At 36.0% G+C, this 27,594-nt stretch overlaps 1 protein-coding gene across 1 annotated transcript in view; it reads left to right on the top strand.

The window, feature by feature from the left end:
• The window catches only part of GBE1 (1,4-alpha-glucan branching enzyme 1), a 281,560-nt gene that overhangs the window by 73,138 nt on the left and 180,828 nt on the right, over positions 1 to 27,594 (top strand). The window contains exon 3 of the mRNA XM_080808172.1: positions 16,434 to 16,549. Coding sequence (XP_080664298.1) covers positions 16,434 to 16,549 — 116 coding nt within the window. The remainder of the gene's footprint in view (positions 1 to 16,433; positions 16,550 to 27,594) is intronic.

Below are 27,594 nucleotides of genomic sequence, written 5' to 3'. Positions count from 1 at the left end.
TTCATTTAAAAGTGATTCAATTTTCTTGGATTTGGGATTTCAGAAAAGAAGGAGCATCACCTAATGAATTATGTGCTATGTGCGTTATAAATGTAGAAATCACACATAGAGGTCTATTTTAGATGCTACTTGTATGTAGATAGGGATAATTAGGCATTTTTTAAATCTATAGATTAACAGCTTATTGAACATTTTAGAAAATCAGCTTTGAGTGGTGATACTTTTTTTTTTTTTTAAAGTAAGCTCTATGCCCACCATTGGGGCTTGAACTCATGGCCCCTAGATCGATAGTCACATACTGTACTGTCTGAGCCAGCCAGGTGTCCCTTGGGTCATAATAATTATATAAATTAGATTAATTATGTATTTGTATATTGTATTACATGTAATATATGTACATACACTTTTAAAACTTAGAGTTTTGTAACTTTTTTCCCTTTATGTATATATTACATATAATTAATACATTATTAATACTACCACTCATAAGAAGGTATTCTTCTGAAATGTTTATATATTATATAAATTACACATAATAGCTTTAGAATTTAGTACGTAAAAGAGAAAATCAAGATCTCTCTTAAAATACAAGTAAATAAAAGTAATGTTTCCTTTAATTAATATAATTTTGCTTTTAAGTTAAGTCTACATAATTTAGTTACTGATACATATTAATTGAAAAGATTAATGAAAAGGAAGTATCTAGATTTTTGTGTTTCTTAATCATTTATATTACTAAATATAGAGATAATTTTTTATAATCTTAGTATATAATGAAATCTTATTAAAGAGATACTGTTTATCATGTTCACTTGCAAAACTAAAAAGAAATGATTTTTTTTTGTTCTGTTCTTTACTGAATTTCCAGTTACGCAGTTATCTTATGAATTCAGTTTGGTATAAAAAGTTGAAATTTATTCTTTCATTAAAAAGTTGTTGAGTACTTATTATGTGGGAGGTACTATACTAGGTGTTGCCATACAAAGATAGATAAAACTTGACCATGACCTTTAGAAAGCTTAGAGTAAAAAAACAAATCAACACAGACACATGTAATACGTGCTGTAATAGATATAGATTTAGGCTACTTGTGAGATGTTCAGAGGGGTAGTGCTCACTCTTATGTGGTGCACAAGTCAGCTGTGGCCATAGTAATGCTGTGTAACACACTATCCCAAACTTCATATGTAACAACAGTAGCATTTCTCACTCCTGTATTTATGCATTTGCTAGGGGGGCTCTGGTTTGTAGAGGTCTAGATATACTTAGGGAAAATGATGAGGTAGAAATCAAGATTTTTTTGGTGGGGGATGAGGCTGCTAATGAGGGATAGGGCAGTTGTTGCAAAGGATTATCAAAACTCATAGTCTAAAAGGTGCAAAGAAAAAGAAAGTACAAAGATTGCTCTAGCAGCAATTCCATGTTCCAGACTCCATGACGCAAATTATTCCAGACTGAGTGAGACCTCTAGATCCATGATGTCTCTGACATGACTTGGTCTCTTTAATGTCTGCTCCAACCTCTCCAAATCCTGTGTTCCTGAAAGTTTTTTTCTCCTTGAACCTTCTACCACACTTGCCCTGTAAATCTGCATCGAATTGTCCAATATCTCTGCTCCTGTACAGCTTCAAGGCCCCATGAGGAAAAACCACACAGCCATATGTGTACTGCTGCTTCTGTGGGCTCGTGGCCGTCAACACTCCACAGAAACCATTTGCACACCCCCCAGCCTGGTCTTCCTTACATCCTCCATAGGAGCTATTTAGTGTCACCGCCTCTTCTGAATCCCTCATTTCACTGCCTCCTCCTTCTCCCTTAGTGCAAGACTTGTTCTTACTTTTCAGAGAAAGTAGAAGCCAGCAGAAAGGAAAATTTCCACTTCCAAACCATTTCCCTAAAGAGATCATTCATCCTTCCCACATGCTTTTAACAGGTAGTAAAAGAAATTGATGTCCTGAATCCATACATTGAATCCCTCTTTCTTATCTTCTTATCTTATCTTCTTCTTTGTGGTAGATCTGTTTACCTCTTTTTCTCCCATCAGCTTCTCCCTCTGCTGCTTCCTTTCTCTTGGCATACGAAGTTTTTCACATCTTTCCTTCCTTAAATATAGTGGAAAACTAAAGACAATCCCTTCCTTAATTCTTGATCAGATTTCTAGAATGATATTGTAGATCATTAGTTCCCAAACCTATGTGTGCACAACAAAAAATTAGGGAGCTTTATAAAAGTGCAGTCCCATTCCTGGATCTGACTCAAAGATGTGGGGTGGGGTCTGTTGATTTCTAACTCTTAAAAGAAGTCTTGTTGGTTAAGTATCCGACTCTTCATTTCTGCTCATGTCATGGTATTGGGGTCATGGGATCAAGGTGCATGTCTGTCTCTGGCCTGGGCGTGGAGCCTCTTGGGATTCTCTGTCCTCCTTCTGCCCTTCCCCACCTCCATGCTCAGTGGCTTGCTCTCTCTCTCTTCTCTCCCTCTCATAAATAAATAAATAAATAAATAAATAAATGTGTTTTAAAAGCAGCCATGTTGGGGAACTCTGGTCATAAATGGATATGTACTGGCAGAGGTAACACTATTAGTATATGAATAAGGTTACAAAACTGTAAGTTAAGAGAGTATGTATATACACATACCTTATATGTAATTCATATTGTGGAAACATATGTATGTGCATATAAATACATGTATAGTAAAAAAATAAAACTTTATACTAAGGTATTAATGTAGAGGGAGTTGGGTTTATGAGTGCTTTCTTTAATTGTATTTTTTTGCCTTTTATTCTACACAGAATACACATTTCTTTTCTAGTAAGGAAAGTAAACACCCTCGTGTGCATGTGTCCCTCCATTAAGCCTCCCATTCCCTCAAATTAGGCATCTTTTCTGTAGTACTTAACTGCAGTCATAGATTGTGTTGACCATTTCTAGTCCTTTTGAATTCTCTTTTCTCTTACTTCCATTTTCCCTGTCCTGTTTCAGTAACCACCCGTGCAAGAAATTATCACTGTCACCTCTAATAACCAAACACTGGTTCTTACCAATTTTAACATTGAAATAGCTCAAATGCATTCTTTTCCTTCCCTATCTGTACTGTTGTGATGTAAGAGAACCAAGTAAGGTAGGTCTCACTGACCCCCAAGCGGGAGTGACCAGGCGTTTGAAATGCCACTGAGAGTCCCTGTAAGTTGAAGTCTAAAAAAAACAATTGGGATTGGAAAGTTGGAGGTCTTCACTGATGAACTTTGCCAGAGTATTTCAGGAACATTTTAGGGGGATGAAGAAGTAGAGGAAGTAGAGATAATAGCCAAAAAATTGGGCTGTCAGTGATAGGAGAAAGAGAGTGACTTGCACCGAAAGGGAGGGTTTTCTTCATTGTCGTTGATGTTACTTGAGAATTAGCAAGTATGTCAATTCATTGGATTTGATTGCTGAGTAACAAGTCTATAGAAGGAGAATGTTTGAAAACCTCAGAACATGAACAAATAATTAAAAACTGACAAAACGGAATAGTGGAATCAAGAAGTTAGCCTTGAACAAGAGAGAGAGAGAGGAAAAAAAAAAAACCCTCTTCTACAGACTAAAGGGAAGGAGGTAAAGATGGCTGCTGGTATCGATTTGTAGGTTTGAAAGCAGAAAACTGAGGGAGTTCTTGCCTGATGGCTCTAGTTTTCTCTGTGAACTTGAAAACGAAGCTTTCTGCTCTAAGAAAGGGCGTGTATGTGTCTACCAATCTGTGCATGCACAGACGCTACTCAGTAGAAGGGTTCATTTTTTATTGTTCTCTCTCTTTTCCCCTCTCTCTTTCTCTCTCTCTCAGTCTCGTTCTCCTTCCCTCCCTCTGCCTCTCTTTCTCTCTGTCTTGCTGTCACTCTCTTTTACTTTTGTGGTTGTCAGCCATATGGCTATACACCAAGGGTGATGACGGGATTATTGTTGACAGTTAAGGTTGAGTGTCTAGGGAGCATCCTGAATCTCATGCTCTATCAGTTGCTTGGCTGGGAATGGTGACTTGGTTGGGCACTGTGGTCCAGAGTGCCCCGCATTTAACAGACTAATGCAGCTCTTTCTCTAGTGTAACTGCCACAGACCTGCCTAACAGTTTCAAGGCTTGCAAACATTTACAGTAAGCCTTTTATTAATGAAAAAATCCACATGCAGAACTTATTTCCTAAAACATAAGATTCCAGAAGAATAGCCTTTATTCGTAGTGAGACATAAATCTAGTTAAGAGCCCAATGTGCGTTATGTACATTTCTAATGTAGAGAGACGCTGGACTGGGTCCAGACGGTATATGTATGTTGTGCAGGAGAAGAGTACATATAGACAGAAGCAGGAGTCAAACCATCATGGATTCAAATCCTGGCTCTGTCACTTAATAGCTGTGGAACTTTGGCTTTATTGTTCTCCCTCTTTGAGCTTGTTTCCTCATCCATCAAATGAAATCTGTATTACTTTGTAGGACTTTTGAGATAATTGAGTTAGATATTGAATGTCAAGCTCAGAGGACAATCCATAACTACTGTTGCTGCCATCAGTGTCACCAAGTCATCCTATTTTTTGTTAATGTAATGACTTTTATTACTTCTTCTATCACAATAAAACTCTTCATTCCTGTATCATATGAGACAGCTTCTGCTTAAACCATTTTTTTAAGAGAGTGGGTTTTGTGATAGTTTTATAGATTTCCTTTCTTTATAGGACTCTTCCACAGTACAGCGTAAGTTCTAACATCATCATCAGCAGCTATGTTTATGTTGGTAATCACGCATAAATCTATTGCTAGTCTGGGCTCCAGAAGAAGATATCCTTTTTTTTTTTTTTTTTTTTTTTGGCTTAAAAGCCTGTTTCCCCCCATCTTCTTCTTCTTTTTTTTTTTTAAAGATTTTATTTATTTATTTGACAGAGAGAGATCACAAGTAGGCAGAGAGGCAGGCAGAGAGAAAAAGGGGGAAGCAGGCTCCCTGCTGAACAGAGAGCCTGATACAAGGCCCATCCCAGGACTCTGGGATCATGACCTGAGCTGAAGGCAGAGGCTTTAACCCACGAGCCACCCAGGCACCCCTCCCCCCATCTTCTAATACAGTTAAGTTCTACCTTTGCAAAGCCTTGAAACATTTAATCATTTTCTCTTCAAAGAAGTCTTAAGGTATCCAACTTGACTCTTTATTCTCCTTATTGACCAAGCTATCTTCTCAGCATTAAATTTTTATATATGTCTCCCTACGTGGTCTTTTCCTTTACGGTTATCTCTGATACAATCTGATTTTAGTGTCCGGCAAAAGCTCAATAGGAATGAACAGATAAAGGCTATCTACCCTTTAAAATATTTATTTTTATTTTTTAACAGCTTTATTGAGATAGAATTCACTTACTATACAACTTAACTATTTAAAGAATATAATTCCATGGTTTTTAGCATATTAAAAATAGTGTTGTATAGCCATAGTTACAATCAATTTTAGAAAATTTTCGTCACCCCAAAAGAAACCCTGTACCCTACAACTATCACCTCGCAATCCTTCCATCCCTCCCCTAGCCCTAGGCAACCAAAACTTTATATAAATTTGCCTATCCTGGATATTTCATATAAATGTAATTATATGTGGTCTTTTATGATTGGCTTCACATGCTTGGCATAGTTTTTTCAAGGTTCCATGTTGTAACATGTATCAGTACTTCATGCCTTTTTATGGTCGAGTAATATTCTACTGTATGGATATGCAATATTTTCTTTATCCATTTATTAATTAATGGACATGTATGTGTTTACCTTTGACTATCATGAGTAATGCTGCTGTGAACATTCATATACAAGTTTTTATATGGACATATGTTTTTATTTCTCATGGGCATATAACTAGGAATGGAATCGTTGAGTAGAATAGTAACTTTATCTTTGACTATATCTTTAGCTTTTTGAGGAACTTTCAGACTGCTTTCCAAGGTGGCTGCACAGTTTTACCTTTCCACCAGCAGTAAGTGAGGTTTCCAATTTACCCACAGTGTCACCAATAAGTATATTCATCTTTTTGACTGTTGTCATTTCATTGTAAATGAATTGATGGCTCATTGTGGTTTTGATTTGCATTTTCCTACTGACTAATGAGGTTGAACATCTTTTCATGTGCTTATTGGCTATTTTACATCTTCCTTGTAGAAAGTTCTATTCAGATCGTTTGCTCATTTAAAAAATTTGGTTGTCTTTTTATTATTAAGTTGTAAATGTTCTTTGTGTATTCTAGACTTAAGTCTCTTATCAGATTTATGATTTAGAAATATTTTCTCCCATATTGTAAATTGTCTTCACTTTCTTGATAGTGTCCTTTGACATAGAAAATTTTAAATTTTGGAGAAGTCTAATATTTTGGTTTTTTTCTTTATTATTGGTACTTGTGATGCCTATTTAAGAATTGGATTATGAAGATATACCCTTGTGTTTTCTTCTGTGAGCATTATCATTTTAGCTTTTACATTTAGGTCTTTAAAAAAAAAGATTTTATGTATTTATTTGAGAGAGAGAGAGAGAAAGAAAGAGTGGGAGGAAAGGGACAAGCAGACTCTGTACTGAATACAGAGCCAGACACAGGGCTCAAATGCACAACCCTGAGATCAAGACCTAAGCTGAAATCAAGAGTTGAGGCTCAATTGAATGAGCCACCCAGGCACCCCTACATACTAGTTTTTGATTCATTTTGAGTTGGTTTTGTACATGTTTTGAAGTAGGGGTCCAAATATATTCTATTGTATGTAGAGATGCAGTTGTCCTAGTACTATCTATTGAAAAGACTTTTCTTTCCCTATTGAATGATCTTGGTCACCTTTGTCAAAAATCACTTGATCACAGAACCTGGATTGTCACTTCGCTAGACATATTAGAAAATACTGTTTTACTTTCATTGGTATACTTTTGTAAGTGGCTGTAGGGTTAGGAGGAAGACTTGTATAATTGCTTTCCTGATTGCTATAGTCCTCTGTCATGCATCCACCCCAGGGGCCAGTTCGGGTAGAATAGCTTAAGTTGAAAGATTGTGTTGTATAGAGAGAAGACTTTCTAAACTCAAATCTGTGCTGAAGCCAGGAAAGTCAGAAATGGGTTAAGTTGCGATCCATAGTTATATAGCATACAAGTGTAAGCTGGAGTGTGGGCTCTAAGAGAGCCTCCCTACTTAGCTCCAGATATTTCCGGACATGGAAGGATACAGCTCAACATACTGGTCAGTTAAAACATAATCACGGGCCATTCTTGGCCCACAGGATGATGTTGCTGCCCCTGATAATTTATTGTATTGCATTATACCTTTCTTCCATTCTTTCCCTTTCCTATTTTGTCTTTTCTATGTTCTTTCTAAGCAAATATTGTACCACTTTCTAGCTTTAACTATTAATTTTCCCCTGCTTTACTGTCACTTAAGAATTATAAAATAAAAGGATGGTCAAATTCAGACCAAAAACAAACCAAGGTAAAATGGCATAGAAATCAATAACAGAAGTCACAGCAAAGATAAATGCCATTATCCTTATGTCCCAAATAATACTTTCTTTTGGTCAAGTATAGATGGCAAGAATTACTAGAAACTGGATAGACCCAGTTGCCATGATAGAATTCAGTATATACTCTTAACTTGTGCTGAATCAAGTCAACTAAAAATAAATGGAGAATTTAAAACAAATTACGTATTTTTCAAGGTTGTGAAATATCTACAAAGGTAGATCATACATCAGAACATGTTTTAGGACTGAGTTTTGAGGAGCGGGCTCTGGATAGAACAATAAATGGGAGGAGTGCCCAGCTAGGAAGGGCCACTTCAGTCAGAACAACCTTGCTTTCACATGTTTTTATGTACTTTTCCTGCTGGAGTTTCCATAAAATCTATTTTGAGATAACTGGATGGTTTATACTGTTAAAAATAGATAGATTGGTCAATAAATAACTGGATTGATTACCACCAAATTAGCCCATAAAGTAGACCACATTTTTAATTTCTTTCAATAAAGCTAGAAATAAATGAAAAAGTTTGAAAAGAATACAATACCCACCACCCAATTCTTCCCAAATAACAATAGGAGAAAAGAGAATAATCAAAAGTTATAATTATAGCCTGTTTTGAAAAGAAATGCAAACACTGTATCAAAAGCTATCTGTTAGAGCTAGGACAATAATTAGAGGCAACTTTTCTCATGCTGGTTCCTCATCTGACCCACAGAACACAGAAAGTGATTTAATGTCTGTTTTCTAAATTCTCCCAGGTATGGCCAGGATGAATACTATTCTAGATGTATTGAAGATAAATTAATTTATTGTACACAGTGGGTCTTTTGGGCCTTACGGCCTCATTCTCTTAGTGATCCCTTGTTGAGCGAGGCTGGCATGCCTTATTAAAATTATAATTCCCAGTGTTGATGAGGATATGGGTATTTGCCCATGCTTATATGCTGCTGTTGGAAGTATGAACTAGCACCGCCTATCTAGAAAGTAGTTTGTTCATCTGTATTTAGAACCATAAATAAATGAACATCTTTTACTCTTTGAAAACTTTTTATAATTGATAACAAAGATTTGGGCAAATACGTTATACAGAGACTTCACATTAGTTTTTAAATTTTTATTGCGGAAATTTCTTAGTATGTGTAAAAATGGAGATAAACTTTGTTTTATAGTCTGTTGGCCTGCTATAACAATGCTATGGACTGGGTGGCTTATAAACAACAGAAATTAATTTTTTACAGTTCTGGATGCTAGGGAGTCCAAGATCAAGGCACCAGCAGATTTGGTGTTTGGTGGGGATCCATTTCCTGGTTCATAGACAATAGTCTTTTTTCTGTCTCCTCACATGGTGGAAAGGATCAGAGATCTAGTTGGGGTCTCCTTTGTAAGGGCACTAACCCCATTGATGAAGGCTTTACTGTCATGATCTAATTACCTTCCATAGGCTCGAAATATCATCACATAGGTTCATTTATTTCAGTTTCTATTTTAAGGGATTTTTTTTTCTTATTTCTCCATTTCTGAGAATCAGCTTTTTAATTGTATGAATTGTTCCTAATTGTATGAATTAACTAGTTCTTTTTTTTTTTAAGATTTATTTATTTATTTGACAGACAGAGATCACAAGTAGGCAGAGAGGCAGGCAGAGAGAGAGAGAGAGGGGGAAGCAGGCTCCCTGCTGAGCAGAGAGCCCGATGTGGGGCTCGATCCCAGGACCCTGAGATCATGACCCAAGCTGAAGGCAGAGGCTTTAACCCACTGAGCCACCCAGGCGCCCCTGAATTAACTAGTTCTAAAGTCAAAATACAACAAGGTGCAATCCTAAACTACTGATCTATGTTTTTCCTCCCCTATATACATAATCATTTCTATTCATTTTGGGGGTTTATATTTTCATGCTACTTAAAATCATAAAACTATTCATTTGTTATCTCCTTCCATAAAAAATAGCATACTATAAATACTATTCCTGTAATAAAGAAACATGGTTAATCCTATTTAAGTCACATTTGCTACATGTGTTTTGATCATGGAGCCCTTTTCTTCCATGCATGCCTTCAAAAACAGTTCAGTAAGTGAAGCTCTAGATTATTTGATTTGTTCTCTAATTTCCAGAAAGCTACATTTCAGAGGACTGAACATTGTTCTTTATAATATCAAGATATTAGTATTCACTTGGTTCTGAAGTTAGAGGCATTCTGATTTTATCAGAATGTTTTTGAAAAGCACAGGTAGCCTTCACTAATGTGTGTTGAGAGAATTTCCCCGAAGAAATTATGCTGGAGGTCTCAATAAGATTATCCCCAGGGTGCCAGCTGCCAGCAGAAGTCAAAGAATGATAGTTCCCAGGCATCCAATTAAAGGAAAGAATTATCTGGAGGAGAAAAAAAAAGGACGTCAAAAAATCACAAGGATATATCTCAGAAAGGACTACTCCCCTTCCACCCAGAAAGGCTGTGTGGTCCTCCCATAATCCTAAGTAGGGATAATGACATAGGAGATTTCAGTTCTGAACATTATGATTTCTTGGGAACAGAGCAGATGCTTTCTTGGTATGAGAGAAGTCCCCCAAACTTCCATTTGGCAGGCTAACTTTGCATAAATGTATATAAATGCCACATGATATGAAGCTTGAAATAATTAAATAACACAGAATGATGAAGAAGGGTATTTAGTTGCTTTGAGGAGGTGATATTCCAAATATTTAACAACTGTTATAACATAAGGGACATCCACTCAGATAGAAAGTGACTGAAATGTGCCATACAGGCCAGTAGTGGCCTTACGTTGTTAGCCTTATCTGCTGCCTTCACCAGGGATCTGTGTCCCTGCTGGGGAAGTCTGCAGGGGTTGGCCCAAGTGTGGACCATGTTCTTCAGCGCACTAGCATCCACATCAGAGGTGTAAGACTCTACATAGTAAGTTGGGCCAATTTCAGCCATACATAAGGGAATTTTATATGAAACTCAGGAACTCTACAGAAATGAGGTGGCTAAGAGCTGATGAAGAGAAATACTTTACTGTGAGTTAAAGAGTTTGGGAATATTTGAAGGAGGTTGACATTTAAGAATTTTATGTGAGGATTATTACATTAGAAAAAGAAAGGTTGTTGGGTTTCAGATAAATATAGAGTCTGTTCTCCTGATGCAGTGACCTTAAGTTAATGTTTGATGGCCTATACCGAATGTGTATTTGCAGTTCATATTAAACTGTGCATACACGTTGTTTCTTTTCCATATCTCGATTTGAATTTTGTCTGCTGGTCTTGAGTCTATGGACAAATAGAATCTTTTGCATTACCAAATATGATGATATATTTTAGCCTGTTAATAACATACCTATTAACATGTTTGCTTTAAAAATGTGTCAGGTCATCATAACTTGATAAATATTGAATGTCTTAGAAAATGTTATAATAAAATAATTTATGCTAGCAGCAAACATGATCTTAAAACTTGACCAAAATTAGATTAAGTAAACACTTTGTTTTGGGTGTTCCTAACTCTTGAACCTGGCGATGTCTACATTATGGTAAGAAATGAGGCATAGAAAGGGAAGTAAGGGGTGCCTGGGTGGCTCAGTGGGTTAAGCCTCTGCCTTCAGCTCAGGTCATGATCTCAGGATCCTGGGATCGAGTCCCGCATAGGGCTCTCTGCTCAGAGGGGAGCCTGCTTCCTTCTCTCTCTCTGCCTGCCTCTCTGCCTACTTGTGATCTCTCTCTCTGTCAAATAAATAAATAAAATCTTTAAAAAAAAAAAAAAAGAAAGGGAAATAAGGTAATATGTTAACATTTTAAAACTTTAATATTTTCTAAATAAAAGACTTCAAATTTCTATTCACAGTCAGGCAGTGATCAGTGGCTCAAACATTTTAACCAAGTGATTGCTTAATGAGAATATTCTAGAAAATATTATCTATAGACATTAATAAGTACATTGAATAATGGTCTTAATATATGTTATCTTTTCATGTTCAAATTTGTCAAATTTTGTTCCCTTACATTAATACATTCCAGCTCCTTTATACATTATATCTGCTCTATAATCTTTATCTCACTTGTCATCCTCTGGGCTTTATAACCCTATTTTCCCCAAATTCTAAATCCTGAATTTCATGTGAGTAATGTTGACCTTGAAAGATTATTAAAGATATTTCTTATTTCAGAATTTCCTTGACCTGTTGATTTAGGGCATTATTTGGTAGTCCATAAATCCAATTTAATTTAGAAAATCACTCACAAAGCTAGGAGTAGAAAATACCTGAATATACCTATTGAGCCAGCAGTTGTTTTTAGTGTGGTCCCTAGGCCAGTGGCATCAACACCACCTAAGAACTTTTTAGAAATACAAATTATTAGTCCACACTTGAGATCTGTTGAACCAGACTCTGAGGGTGGGGTAGCAGCAATCTGTTTTAATAAGCTTAAGTGATTCTGGTATGAGCTAAAGTTTGAGAACCACTGAACTGCAGAACTCTCAGTGTTAGTTCTGTACTGGATAGAGAAGCAAACAATTGTCCCATGTGGTAATGGTGCTATTTTTGGTCCTATCCTGAGGCCTATATTGGGATATTAACTATTTGCATTAAGTACTCAAATAAAGTTAATGCTATCTTGTGTACTTAGAATGTAAGTCATACAAGGTTAAAATGAAAAATGTTTGGGTAATCTGGTTCCAAATGTATCTCTTCAAATCTACTCTAGTATGGCCTAGAATCATTTATCATTATTGTTATTGTTATTATTTTCAGTTATATTTAAGAATAAAGTCTCATGACTTATTTCACAAGACAAAAATTTCCCTAAATTTTGTCTTTCAACTTCTTATTTTGCCTCTCGTATTTTTATGAAGCAAATTCTATTTACAAATAAAATACTCAATTTTATTTATGGGGTACCTGTGTGGCTCAGTTGGTTAAGCATCTGCCTTCCACTCAGGTCATGATCCCAGGGTCCTGGGATGGAGCCCCAGGTCAGGCTCCCTGCTCAGTGGGGTGTTTGCCTCTCCCTTTCCCTCAGCCCCTCCCCTTTTGTTCGTGCTTTCTCTCTTTCTCACTTGCTCTCTCAAATAAATAAATAAAATCTTTAAAAAAACAAAATTTTTATACTGGTCATTTGATGTTAAATATTTGTTTATTTATTTTTAACTGTGTACTTTCACAAGTGGTTCCTGCAGTTATGCCTCGATGTACCTTGATTTTGGTTCCTTCTTTCTTAACTAAGTGTTTAATGTTAAGTTTATAAGAATAGGTCCATCCATTTTTTAAAAATTATTCTGTTTCTGGGCCTTAGATATATTTATACCCTGGAGAAAATCTCATCTTATGAGTCATTTTGGAAAACCCATTTTACAAGAAACAATCTTACATCTGCATGCTGTACTGTGGAAGTGGGAATTTTTATTGGTGTCCATGTGTCCAATAGAAAAAAGCAACATTATTTAATAAAGGAAGTTGAGTGAGGAAAATTCAGAGCTAGCAGTAACTGAAAAAGAGTCACGGAGATGACAGACTGGTAGTGATGTGGCTGAAGAGGGATTTGCATGGGGTGACAATTGTTTAATGCAAAAATCTTAATTTGTTTCATGCATGTATGCCTTGTAAACCTTCCTCTCCCTTTCCATATGAAATCTTTAGATATATTCTACGTCACTTGTGATGGTTGGTGGAATGGATTTTCTTGAGGGGGCATATGTGAAGATGTTCTAAATTTTGCTTTCAAGGGTGGGGTTTAGGAAGAAAAATGTAACTGCAGTAAAAGTAAACACCTGAGTTTCCATGAGTAGGAGGGGTAATAATAAAAGGAAAAAAATTCATAGTGTGGAATTACAAATAATCAACATACGCTTTAGGGGATTTAGAACTCTTAAGATTTTATAAAAGGAAAATGTGATTCAGTAAGAGTATTTTCTTTATATAAATATTAATACTTGTTTAAATAGACCTTAAAACACAAGTGACTGCAAGTTGAGGAACTAGTTAAACTGATATTCAATCAGTAATATTCAAAAGCACATTCATTTTTCCATTACTGAAAACAGCTTTTAAATAAATCTGCATATGTAAATAACCCATATAGTTGAAGATTCACTTGCAAAGTAATTAAATCTTATTTATAGTTGAGTTTTTAGTGAATCTGTATTATAAATTTATTCATTTTGGTGCACTCTGACTCAATTTAACCTTTTCTTGAGGAGATATGACTGTCTTTTGAACACTAATTTCGAGTTTGGCATTGAGCAGGGCCTATATTAAGCATTCAGTTCATATTTAATGAATGAATGAATGAACTAATGAACTGTACCCTTTATTTTCAGATCTAACTAACCAGGAAAAGATCTGTCGCTTGTCTTAAGTTTATTAATTATCTTAACTGATTAGCTTTAAAAGAAATTTGGTAAATGTATGAAGTATTACAGTATCTAAATATTGTTATTTCAAGGTTTTTTTTTCTTTCTAATCATGCCCTCAATTCTTTGCTTTGGTAAAGGTATGTCACCCTGTATGTAGGTCAGATATTTTTCAGATTTTAAGAGCAGGAACATGTAAGGACACAGAGCCTGTTGTTTTTTAATATAAACCACTTCAGACATTTTCAGATTGTCTTCATGATGAGGAGTAGGGAAATGTTTAGAAGGATCTTTATTTCTTTATTTAAGTATTGTTTCTTACACTCACTCTGTCCCCAACATTCAGAGTTTCTGGAGGTAAAGCTCCTCAGTACTGATGGGGTGAAAGGGTTGGTGTGGAAAGAAGGAAATCATGGCATAAAATAAGCCTTCTGATGCTTTTCTTACTTCATCGGCTAAGACTCTAATGTCAATGCCATACAGTGCATGGCATCATAGTGCTGCTCAATTATTTGTAGAACTATGAGATATTTTAGGCATAAACAATAAGAAATAATGTAATAAACATCTCTCCATACACCACCTACCTTAAGATATATTACAGATATTATTGAAACGTCCTATGTTAATTTTCCTTTATCCAGTGGAAATCACCCATAGAATTTGATGTTTAACATTCTCATTTTTCTTCTACTATTTTTACTATGTGCATAGGTGTCCATAAGTGTTATATAACACTCTTTTGCATATGTTTGAACTTTGTATAAATGATATTCTTCCATACCCTTTTAAAATTAACATTCATGCTTTAGCTATTGGCATATATATATATATATATATATATATATTTGTTCTTTAGTTTGTATTATCGTATAGCACTCATTGTTTAATTATACCAAAACCTATTTACTCATTTTGTGTCTGACTTACATTTTGATCGCTTCCATTTTTTGCTATTACAAACAGTTCTTCACTGAGCATTTGCGAATGCTGTCTTGTGCACATTTGTCAGAATTTCTCCAGGCTATTACCTAGGGGGAGGATTGTTGGGCTTTCCAGGGAACGTATCTTCAACTTTGCTATACAATGCCAAGTTGTTTTACTAATTTATACTCTCAATTGCAATGTTATTTTATAATCTTTGCTGACTACCTGATATTTTCAGGCTCTTAAATTTTGCTAATCCAGTGGGTGGTAAATGGAGTCTCACTGTTCTTTTAATTTGTGTTTCCCTAATCACAGTGAGTTTGGGCATTATTACATGCTCCTTGGCCATTCGTGTGTCCTCCGCTGATGTCTTTGTCGTTTTTTTGTTGTTGTTGTTTTTCTCATTTTTTGGTCATTTTTTCATATATTTTGGATGCTCTTTCTTGGTATATTCATTTTAAGTGTATTCTCACAATTGGTAGTTTGTCTTTTCATTCTATCCGTCTATCTATCTATGAAGATAAATTTATAATTTTACTGGTCAAATTTATCAGGCTTGTTCCTAGTTTTTATTTTTGTATCTTGTTTATTTATTTATTTTAAGAATTTTATTTATTTGAGAGAGAGAGAGAATGAGAGAGAGAGGGAGAGCGTGAGTGGGGTGAGGGGCAGATGGAGAGGGAGAAGCAGATGCCCCGCTGAACAGGGAACCCGATGTGGGACTTAATCCTGGGACTCCAGGATCATGACCTGAGCTGAAGGCAGTTGCTTAACCAACTGAGCCACCCAGGTGCCCTGTATCTTGTTTAAAAAATACTTTTTATACCTGGGATTATTATTATTTCCCTGTATTTTCTTATAAACATTTTACAGTTTTGCCTATCATATTTAAGCATCAGTCTGTGCTCAGATGATTCTTAGGCATAGTATTAGGTAGAGATCTCTTTCTTCCTTCCTACCTCCCTCCTTCTCTCTCTTTCTTTCTTTTCTTTCTTTCCTTCTTCCATAAGGATAGCCAGTTGTCACAGCACCGCTTATTAAACAGTGTGTCCTTTACTTCCTGATTTTGTTTTTCTGTGTGCATGGGTCTGTTCTTCATTTTGGCTTTTTTCTGAAATCTGTGATCTACCTTTCCTTTGCCTCCTATCATTTATAACCTTCCACCTTTCTTGCTTGTGGCATTTCTTTAGGTTTTTAACTCAGTTCTATCACACATTTGTAGATTTGGATTAATGAAATATGATTTTAATTATTTTTCATCATTTTTTCTGCCATGAGATATATCTTATCTAATCACCAAGAATACATTTCTGTTTTTTCATATTAACTCCAGTTGTTGATGGTGTTTTCCACAAAAGGGCCCATCATTTTCTTTTACAATCTGTTTATTGATAGACATACTGGAATTGGAAGGACAGTTGAAAATGTTGTAATTTTTAATTTTAAGTTGCAAAAGGCAGACTTTCAAATGTATTTCTTAAAAATAAATATAAAATAACCTGCTTTTTTCTAAATGGCTAGAGTGTTTTACTTAACACCCTAGAAAACTTAACATTTTTTAGGCAATTTGATTCTGTACAAGAAGGCAGCATATTATGCTTTACTTGAAATTCATCAAGTATTAGTCATACCATGCTATTGTTAACTAATCTTCTTTATTTTTTTAGATGATTGGAATCCATTTTCGTACCCATATAAAAAACTGGATTATGGAAAGTGGGAGCTTTATATCCCACCAAAGAAGAATACATCTCTACTTGTACCTCATGGATCCAAATTAAAGGTACTTTCTACCTTACTGTTTTGATATGAACTTGTTTTCTTTTTGTTTCATTTTCAAAGTTTGATTTAAAATATTAGAATATAAACTGATACATGATAATTATGGGAAAAAATAGTCAAAATGTTTAAACAGAAAAATTTAAGAGACATCATTAATAAATTGTGTTATATTGGGACTGTTTGGTAAGGTACTGAACTTATTAATTGTACTAATAACTTTGGAAACTTTATGCAAGGAGGAATTGAGTAATTGCAGAAGTCTAGCTTGAAAAATACACAGTTTAATAGAAAAATGAAACCTATCTTCAAATCAGCAAATGTGAAGAGAATTTTTACCTGTAAAGAGAGTCTCGATAAAATTGGTTTTGTGGGGGCACCTGGGTGGCTCAGTCAGTTAAGTGTCTGCCCTCAGCTCAGGTCATGATCCCAAGACCCTGGGATTGAGCCCCATGTCTGACTCCCTGCTCACTGGGAATCCTGCTTCTCCTCCCTCTGCCACTCTGCACGCCCCCTGTGTGTTCTCTCTCTATTTCTCTCTCTCAAATAAATAAAATCTTTAAAAAAATTGATTTTGTGATGAGTTACATGAAGGGGTAATTGTGCGTTGGAGAACCATTCATTTTAGGGACATGATTTTCCTGGTTATTCTTCTTTCTGGTCTTTAACATTAAGAATCTCATGTTAAATTAAGCCTACTTGGATTACCTCGGGGCCTGCCTGTCAGAGGAAGGCTGAATGTGCTTCACATGCCCTCTGCTTTGGCTAACCATATGTTTCTGTGTTCAGGGTTTACAGAGCCCATATAGCAGCCTCTCTTGTCTCCTCAAGGGAGCCTTGAAGGATGAGTCCAACAGCCTGGTTTATAGATTTCAGGCATTTGATTATGTGAAAGGTTATCTAAATCCTTTAACGTTTACTTGATTTTATCTAGTGCTCATAAAATTATGTAATATTTCCATGTCTCCTTCTTTCTTTCCCTCTTTTGGACATAATGATTACATTCAAAGCATTTATCATGATAAATCCTGTGACTGAATTATTATTTTCATTGGTATTTGTTATATAACATTTTTAACTGAGTTACTTAAAATAAAATAAAAATGTATTGTATTTGTATGGTTGTTTTGCAGGTTTCTTGTTTTGTTTTGTTTTACAAATAATGAAATTTTACATACATCAGAAAATGACTAAAATACTGCCACACATAATATAGTTACCAGAAGAGCATACTGTCTGGAATAAAGAGACATTTTGACATGGGATGGCAGCCAAGGTTCTTAATTTATAGTGAAAATGACTAAAAAGTAGCTACAGTATACAATAAGAGGGATTTATGTTTAATATAAGTAATCCCTTTCCAAGTTAGTATAAACTCCATGAGATCAGGGGCCTATCCTGTTTTGTTTCCTAATATTGTCTATTCTCAATTCTTAGAGCAGTGCTTGGCACAGAGTAGACACTCGAGAAGTATTTATCAACTATTAATGCCATTTTTAGGCCCAGTCTTTGATAGAATAAGCCAAAGAACTTGAATCTTCTGTAGTTTATGTGACCTGATTTTAGGAACCTGTGTGGCAAGGCAACTGTTCTCATATTGCTTTCTTTCTTTTTTGTTTTGTTTTGTTTTTGTTTGTTTTTAAAGATTTTATTTATTTATTTAAGACAGGGACGGGGGCAGGGGGCGCGGTACACAAGCAGGGGGGGTGGGAAAGGGAGAAGCAGGCTCTCTGCTGAGCAGGGAGCTTGATGTGCAGCTGGATCCAGGACCCTGGGATCATGACCTGAGATAAAGGCAGATGTTTAACTACTGAGCCCCCTAGGTGCCTCCTCTTACTGCTTTCAGTGTCACTTTAGGCTTTATGGCCATTTGTTCTGTTTTGATTTTTTGCTTTTAAGAACTAAACTTACTAATTTAAAAAAAATTTTTTTTACCCTTTAAAATTTGTTTGCCATTGTAAATTAGAGAAATTTATGAGCTCTGACATCTTACCAACTTCTTGTGTTAAATGGTGACTGAATTTTCACAAGTTGTTTTTATACAGGGGGAAAGTGATTACCAGGAATGAATGATTATTGATATATACAGGGAATAATGCTAAACATTTGTCTCTCCCATCCAACTCCAAATCCTTTATACTTTCTGCTATGATCTGAATATTTGTATTCTCCAAAAAAAAGGTGTATGGAAATCCTAATGCTTGATGTGATGGTGCTAGTGGGAGGGGGTTTGGAGGTGCTTAAGTCACGAAGGTATAGCCCTCTGAATGGGATTAGTGCCTTTATAAAAGGGGCTCCAGAGAGATCCCTAGTCCTTCCATCATATGAAGATACAAGAAGAAGAATCTGCAGCCCTGAAGAGGGCCCTTCAACCAGGTTGGTATCCTGATCTCAATCTTCCAATTTCCAGAACTGTGAGAATTAGATTTCTGTTGGGTGTAACCCACCCAGTCCGTAGTATTTGCTGTAGCAGCCCAAACAAATTAAGATGTTTTGTACACTATGTTATGTTTCTTTTAAAAATTTATTTGACTTAGATGAGATGAAATGATCCTGATTTTAAAAACAAGTAGCTTTTACCTTTCACTTGGCTTTGAAAATCAATGTCTAGCATAAAATGAATGTTTAGTATCAAGTAAACTGCTGTATAATCATTCTTCATTGTTACTCTCTAAAAATTTCTGTTAGGTTAAATAACTAGAAATTTAGGCCCAAAATATTACTCATAGTGTTTAGATATTTCAAATGTTGAGGAAACATTTAGATGCTGTCAGTATGGTGATATCATTAATTTTTCATTTATGGGAAATGATGTATCAGATTTTCTTTGGGGGGGGGTTAAATTCTCTATTAAAACAAAAAAACAACTAACTTGAGATTTTTGGCCTTTCAATTTGAAGTTATCCCTAGATAGTATATCTCGGTAATTAAAAATCTTGTTTTAAATTGAACTTGAAAATTTATTTCAGTTCACAAGGGATTGACCTTTTTAACTCACTTGAGGATATTTCTCTTATGAATTATCTGGTAACCACTGACAAAAAAAGAAATGTTACCTACCATTGAGATAATCGCTTTGTTTTCTCTGTAAAACATTTTCAGTTGAATAACTTGTGGAAGAAAATACCTCACTGCTTATGTGGTCATATAAATGTCTCCTTTTTTATGTGAGTTTACCAAATAGAACATATTTTAAAAAAATATTATAGTAAGGTGAATTAAACATTCAATACTATAGAAATTTAGAGAAAGAAGACTACATTCCTGAAGGAAAAGGAGACATATTTATTCAAGCTTTAATACTTTTTCTTCCTGGATACTTAGCCAAACTAATGTATCTAAAGGTATTTTTGTTGTTGTTATTCATTATTTTAAAATATACATCTTTAATAGCATTGTTATATTTAAAAAAAAAAAAAACCTTAAGTTGTTTCATAGAAATTTAACATAATTATTGAGTGCTGTATGTCAGGTGCTGTCCTTGATCTGTGATGCTTGTACTGAATTGTAATATATATGTGGACCATGTGTGCTTTTAAAATAAAGTGCTGTTAGGGGTGCCTGGGTGGCTCAGTGGGTTAAAGCCTCTGCTTTCAGCTCAGGTCATGATCCCGGGGTCCTGGGATCGGGCCCCACATCGGGCTCTCTGCTCGGCGGGGAGCCTGCTTCTCCCTCTCTCTCTGCCTGCCTCTCTGCCTACTTGTGACCTCTGTCTGTCAAATGAATAAATAAAATCTAAAAAAATAAAAATAAAGTGCTGTTAGAGCAAAATATTAGTGGACAGTTTATTTGTTCTGTCATGGTAACAAGGGAGATAACAGAGGGGCAGCAACATTCAAACACACTTGGTAACATGTTTAGAAGGTGACCAGAGAGTTGGTGGGAAGAAGAATTCATGAGAGTACTACATGAATAAAAATGTGTGTGTTGATTGATATCCCAAAAGGAAGCAAATGGCACACCCACACACATACACACACACACATGCACATAGAAATAGGGCAGTTTGAACAATGTTTTTGTTTGTTTGTTCATTTGTTTGTTTTTCCAAAAGTCTGTTTTCAAAGTTGAGCATGCAGGGGATCCATTAAAGAGTTCAAAGGAGGGTGGGTGAGGGGGCCTAGTAGCACCCAAATTGTTACCTTGCATAGGCCACAGGGAACAGGGTTCAATTGCTAGAGCTCAGAGGGAGGAAGAGTTGGCCATCTTGAATGAATCCCTGAGCTTTGGTGAGAGACATAGTTAATTTATGTCAACTGTGCAGGGAAGGAACCAAGGAAATAAGGAAACAAATAATCTCATCTCTTACTCTTCTCCTTTTCTCTGACCACTTACTGGGGCTGTACCTGGGCCAAAGCCAAAGAGAACCCAGTTTTCTAGGGAATATGGTCCACGTGGGTCAGCATCGTGGGGCAGAGATCTAGGTAAGAAGTCAATCTGTCCTAACTCATAAAATGTAGCTCAGGAGGTCAGTAAAGACCTCCGGTCAAGAAAAGTAAGAGATCGGGAGAGTAAACCTGTAAGGTGGGTTGGAGGCAAACAGTGAAGAATTCTTTTTCTTTTCTTTTTATTCCCATTTTCTTTTCTCATTCTACTTAATACCCAAATGACTTCCAAGGACAGTGGGAATTGTCTTCTTTTTAGTCTTTAGGATGTTTGTGTATTTTAACTTTTCCTTGCCAATCAGTAACGAAATGGACTAGAACAGAGGTTTCTTGATACCAGACCTTTAATAGTTTTAGGGGATTCATGTGTCAGTCATCTCGAGATGTTATAACAAAATTCTATACAGTGGGTCACTTAAGCAACAGAAATTTATTTTCTCACAGTTCTGGAGGTGGGAAGTTCAAGACTAGTCAGCATAGTAGGGTTCTGGTGAAAGCTCTTTTCCTGGCTTGCATATGACTGCCTTCTTGCTGTGTCCTCACATGGCTCTAATCCCATCATCAGGACCCCATGCCATGACCTCATTGAAACCTAATTATCTCCCAAATGCTCTGTCTTTCAATACTATCACAGTGGGCGTTAGGGCTCCAACGTGTGAGTTTGGAGGGGAGCACAGTTCAGACCAGACCACATTGCTTTTCTAATTATATTGCAATGTTATACAATCAATAGGTAGAAAAGGGACGCAGAACCCAATACCTACATTTGCAATTTTCTTAGATTCTAAGACACAGTGAAAGAAAAAAATAGAGATTGCTTTACATTCGTATTTAATTTTATTCTGATGGCAATACTATGAGAGAAGGTATTGTTATTGTATTTTTTATTTCGTACATGAATACACTCATCTGTGGACTTGAATTAATTCTTGTCTGACAGCTAAGTCCACACTCTTATGTTATAATATCCTCCTGTAGGCTTAGGGTTCACAGAGAAAAGAGGGGGAAAAAGTGATAGAGAGGAAATAAAAGTGGAGTCACAGATTTAGCAACTCATTTTATACATATTTATCTTTACTTTTTTTGTGTGGAAACCATTATCCCCAATTTTCAGGGAGCTGAGAAGGAGAGTATGGAAGTGACCTTCCCTGAGAATAGAAAGGAGATAGGTAATTTGTGAAAAGAGTTTGGGTTTTAGGGTGTAAAATACCAGATTTGTTAAGTAAAGTAAAACTACTAATTGAAATCTGGAATGAGATTGCGAGGCAGAAGGTTGCCATTGAGTAATTTGGGGGCAGGGATGTGGCATATTGAAAGAGTAGTATCAGAATATTTGCTTAAGACGGTAAATCTCATTTGTACATGAATGTTCATAGCAGCATTATTCATAATAGCCAAAAAGTAGAAACAGCCCAATGTCCATCAACCTATCTACAGACAAAATGTGGGAAACCCATACAGTGGAATACTATTTGGCCATATAAACAGGTGAAGTACTGATACATGATACATTATGGATGAACCTTGAAAACCTGTGCTCAGTGAAAGAAGTCAGTCATAAAAACCAAATTTTGTATGGTTTTATTTTTATGAGCATCCAGAATAGGCAAATCCATAGAGACAAGAAAGTAGATTAGTGGTTGCCAAGAGCTGGGAAGGGATGGGGAATGACTGCTAATGAGTATAGGGTTTCCTTTTAATGTGATGAAAACGTTCTGGAATTAGATCATGGTGATGTTTGCATACCATGCAACCTTGTGAACCATATTAAAATCCATGGGATACTTTGAAAGGGTGAGATATTTGTACTTGGTCTTTGTCCATTGCTGGCGTATAGCTCCTAAAACTCTTGGAGGGTGGAGGAAGAAGAAGAAGAAGAAGGTAAATCTCATAAGCACTTTATCCTTCATTTCTGAAATATTTTCTTGTCTTATTTCTCTGCCAATTTTCTTGTCCCCAGATTCTTTGTTTACTGTTTCAGGAATTTCTAATATCTGGATATTGAATCTCTTAAGTTTTCTTATCTTTTCCTCTCAAGTTGCCCATCATTTTGACTTTCTGTTCTGCTTTAAGAAATAACTTTTTTTCCAACTAATTTCACTTTAATAATCACATTTTTAACTTTTTTTAAACATTTTTAAAAGATTTTATTTATTTATTTGACAGAGAGAGAGATCACAAGCAGGGGGAGTGGCAGGCAGAGGGAGAGGGAGAAGCAGGCACCCCCCACTTAGCAGAGAGCTGCGGGTGGAGCTCTATCCCAGGACTCTGGGATCATGACCTGAACCGAAGGCAGACACTTAACCACTGAGCCACCCAGCACCCCCTTTTTTTCCCTAACATTTCTAATAACATGCTTTTGTTCTCTCCTTTTGCATACATTCTGTCGTTGTTAAATGCCCAAAGATACTTGTATCTTTTTGAAAATTATTATAGATGTTTTATTTTCTTTCCCCAAATTTGCTTCTTACTCCTGACCTCCTCCTCTCATTTTCTTTTTCTCAGATTTTATTTTCTTCTGTTTCTTTTAGTCTCTGTATTTCATTCTGCATGCTGTTTTCAAAGGCCTCGTGATTCATGGCTATATGTCTTATTTTAGAATGAGGTAGGAAAAAGTATTTGAAAATCATGTGCATATTTACAGGGCCTTACTCCTGGTGAGCTTCACTATTGGGTAGTCAGAAAGTGAGAGCTTTTAAATTGGTCACAATAACTGAAGGTTTTTCTTTGAGTTCTTTCTAGATGAATCTTCCTGTCCCCTATAGGATGTGGGTAGAAGGGGTGTGGACAGGAGGACTTTATACCTGGCTACCGGCATTCATGGATAAGGACAGGGAAAGTGGAGGAGGGTTCCACTGTGAGAGGTGACACTAAGACACTTAATCCCAATACTTTCAATCCTGTGAGTCACCTCTGTCATCTAATATTCCCATTGTCTCTGGAGCCTTCCTAGTTCATTGTTTTTTAGAGCATCAAATTCTCATCTCCTGTTTGAGGGGTAAGAGGTGGTGTTCTGGAGAGATAATTCATCTATCTGTATAGGCTAGGGAGAAGGTGTGCTCCAGAGCCCACAGTCCCCTTGTTTAACATAGTCCCCTTGTTTCACTGACCTTCTTCCACAGTATTAGGAGCCTACAGATGCCGAGTCTCCTCGTGGTGCTGTGAAGCAAATTGACCAGCTCTCTTCAGGTTCTTCCTCGGCAAAATCCAGTTTTAATTTTTGCCTTGGTTCCTTCTCACTTCAGCTACTTTCTGTCTTCCAAACATTTGTTGAAATGTCTGGTATCTTACTGACTCCTTTTCTGTCAATACTGTTCATATTGCTTTGCTGTTATTTCAACAGACATTTGTTAGGCTTGTCATTTTTAATTCATACTTTTTAACACCCTTCCTTAAGTGGAAGAAGAAAAAAGTACATCTACTGGATAGAAGAATATTTTAAACTTTCTGGGGCCTCAGGTCATTATATTCTCATCGTATGCCATGATTATAAGATTTTGGCCAAACTGATTATTTCTTGCTTGTGATGTCTTTACATATTATTATATGTGATAAAGATTTTCTTCTGTGTGACCCACAGAAAATCCTCTACTCACTTCATTTGTTACCTGGTTCAACTTAATCAACCTTTAAGACCCTGAAACATCTAATTTGTGAGAAAATGCATAGTTAGAATTAGATGCTCCTTCCCTTACCACAGAGATTATAATTCTTTGTGTTTGCAAAATACAATACGAATGTTAATAAACCTAAATAGCATACCAGCAAATGGTCTTCCTCTGTAGATGAGAATAAAGAGTTTGTTAATTGATTCATTTTTCTTTTCTTTTCTTTTTCTCTGAAGTTCTCTAAAATGTTGATAGAAAACACAAAATAAATGTGTACATTTCCAAAGGAGTCTATTTGCCCGTCTAAAGAGTAACTCTGCCTAGAGAGGGTGGGTGAGGTAGAAAGTGGGAGTGGTTTTTTCTACTTCGAGTTTGCTTCACATTAATTTCTTTATCAAATTTTGCTCTTTTCTTTCTTAATATCTCAGTTAACATATATTTAATTTTATATTTTGTGCACTTGATGTATTGTACTGTCTTCCCAGATGTATGTGAAGAAATAAATGATAAAATGCCTGCACTTTGAATTTATTGTCCATTTGGAGAAAACGCCCCATAAACAAATGAGTTGCTTGAGCATTCTGTGGCTGGGAAGAAAGTAGAGGAAGAAATTTTTATTTTTCAAAAGGTTGTGACAGGAAAAAGAGGAATAAGTAAATGGAATATGTGTTTTTTTCCCTTTTTTTTATTTGTTAGAGATTTAGTTCCCTTTACTTTTGACTACGTATTGATGGGGACAAGATGGAACCCAAGAGAGAAGATGAGGGGGGAGAAAGAACAAGGAATTAGAGACAGATTCTTGGGGAAGTAGACAGATGGAGAAGAATAAAGGTCATAGGTTTAATAGTTAGTCAGGGAATGACTATGGGAAGAGATGCATTTTAAGCTTGGTCTTGTGGGAGTTAATAGATGTAGATTAATGAATAGGTTGTCAGGGGTCAATTAGGGAATAAAGAATATAAAGTCAAGCAAGATTGAACAGGAATTAACAATTCTACATAGGAGACAGTGGCCAATTTGACTTAGGAGGATATCATATATAGGGAGACTAAAAAAAAAAAATAGTGAATCTCATTGAGGAAATTTTACTATGAAAATGGTGCAGGACAACATAATTGCTAAACTTTTTGTTTTTTTTTCTTTAATTCTACTTTTTAAAAAAATCCTTCATTTCTTAAAACCTCAGTAATTTTTATAATGACCAACTTATTCTTTAACCTGTTTTCTTCCTTTTATTCCTTAGGACTTTGACCTTTAATGATCTCATTGTTCTCCTCACAAATATTCATACTCTCTCTTCTAAAGCATGTAAAAGTAATCTCATTTTCAATTAACAAAAGTTAGCTACTGTTAATGGACCCTGGATGTTCTTTTTTTCTTATAGGGTAGAGAGTCCTGAAAAGAAGAACCTGCTATCATGTACTTGTGCTCTTTCCATATTTTCACTTCCCATCCATTGGTTTTGTCCTCTCCTACTCTCACTATCTTAATAAAATAAAAGAAAATACAGTACAAATTACTGGATGATGGTACTTTCAAACTCAAGACCTGTGAGTGAAGCAACGTACGTCTTATTTACCATTATAAATCATTTGAACCATATATTTATGTCAGTATTTCATATAAATGCACAAATGAGTTTTACTGTATCCAAGGCCTATGGTAGGGTCTCAGTCTTCTGCAGTTTCTGAGGGATCATTTCTAGTTATGCTATTGGAAAAAATACATCCTTTTGCTGTGTACCACCTGCCAACTCAAACTTGTCATAAATCATTGTTTTTGTAGTTAACTTATCAACACTTTCTTTTCCTAGGCACATTACTATAGAAATTCTTTCAGCAATGGCTTGAGATTTTATTATTTTACATTTTGTCTAGGATTAAGGTTTATGTATTATGGATACCTAGATTCAAATTTGTTTAGATGAACATAGGGGAAGGGGAGAAAAAAAAGAGAGGGAAGCAAATTGTAAGAGACTCTAATAACTGTAGAGAACAAACTGAGAGTTTCTGGAGGGGAAATGGGTGGGGGGGGGGGCGCCTAAATGGGTGATGGGAATTAAGAAAGGCACTTGTGTTGAGCACTGAGTGTTATATATATGTGATGAATCACTAAATTCTACTCCTGAAATGCCCCAGTCCATTTTCCTATTATAGCTCCACAATTAATCATTCTAAGATTTGAAATCTGCTCATGTTATGCATCTGCTTTAAACCTTTGTGATGAACTCTCCCAAACCCTGATTTGATTATAGCTAGTATTTTCACATTGTGTGTCAAGAAGCTGACCTGGTAAGTTTTTGGATTCCCCAGCACTCACTTGAAATAAGGAGATTCTTTCCCTATTTTATACTGGGCTCCCATGTATGACTATGTTTAAATGTTTTTTTCTATTTTGAAAGAATTGAACAACACTGGCCTCTAGTTTAAATTCTACACTCTTAGCTTGGCATACAAAACCCTCCATGCCCTGGCCTCTGGATTCCTCTCAACTTTTTCTTTACCCTTCGCTCAGTCCGTTTGGGCTGCTATGACAAAGTATTGTAGATGGAGTGCCTTATGGACAACAGAAATTTATTAAAGTTCTGGAAGCTAGAAGTCTGAGACTAGGATGCCAGCGTAGTAGAATTCTGGTGATGGCCCTCTTTGGGTTACAGACTGTCAACTTCTCATTGGCAACTTCTCTTATGATGAAGAGCAGAGAGAGGAAGTAAGCTCTTAGACTCTTACAAAGACACTAATCCCATTCGTGAGTGCTCTACCCTCTTGACCTCCTGGAATCCTCATTACCTCCTGTACTCCCTGCCCTCTGATATCATGACATTGGGGGTGGGGGGGGCGCTGTTAGCATTTCAACATATGAATTTGGAGCAAGGGGGACACAAGCATTCAGTCCATAACAATGAGGCATACAGTCCACACCAAAGTACTTGGCAGTTGTTCAGATGTCATTCTAATTGTGTTTCAGCAAATGCAAAGGCAGTGTCCCTTCTACACAGAACGGCATTCCCTTGCTGCAGGCTCACAAACTCCTAGTCTTTGATACAGAGTTCATGT

Source organism: Martes martes (genome assembly GCF_963455335.1).
Source record: "Martes martes genome assembly, chromosome: 1".
Classification (NCBI taxonomy): domain Eukaryota; kingdom Metazoa; phylum Chordata; class Mammalia; order Carnivora; family Mustelidae; genus Martes; species Martes martes.
Note: the sequence above shows the minus strand (reverse complement) of the source record. Positions and strands in the feature narration are given on the sequence as shown.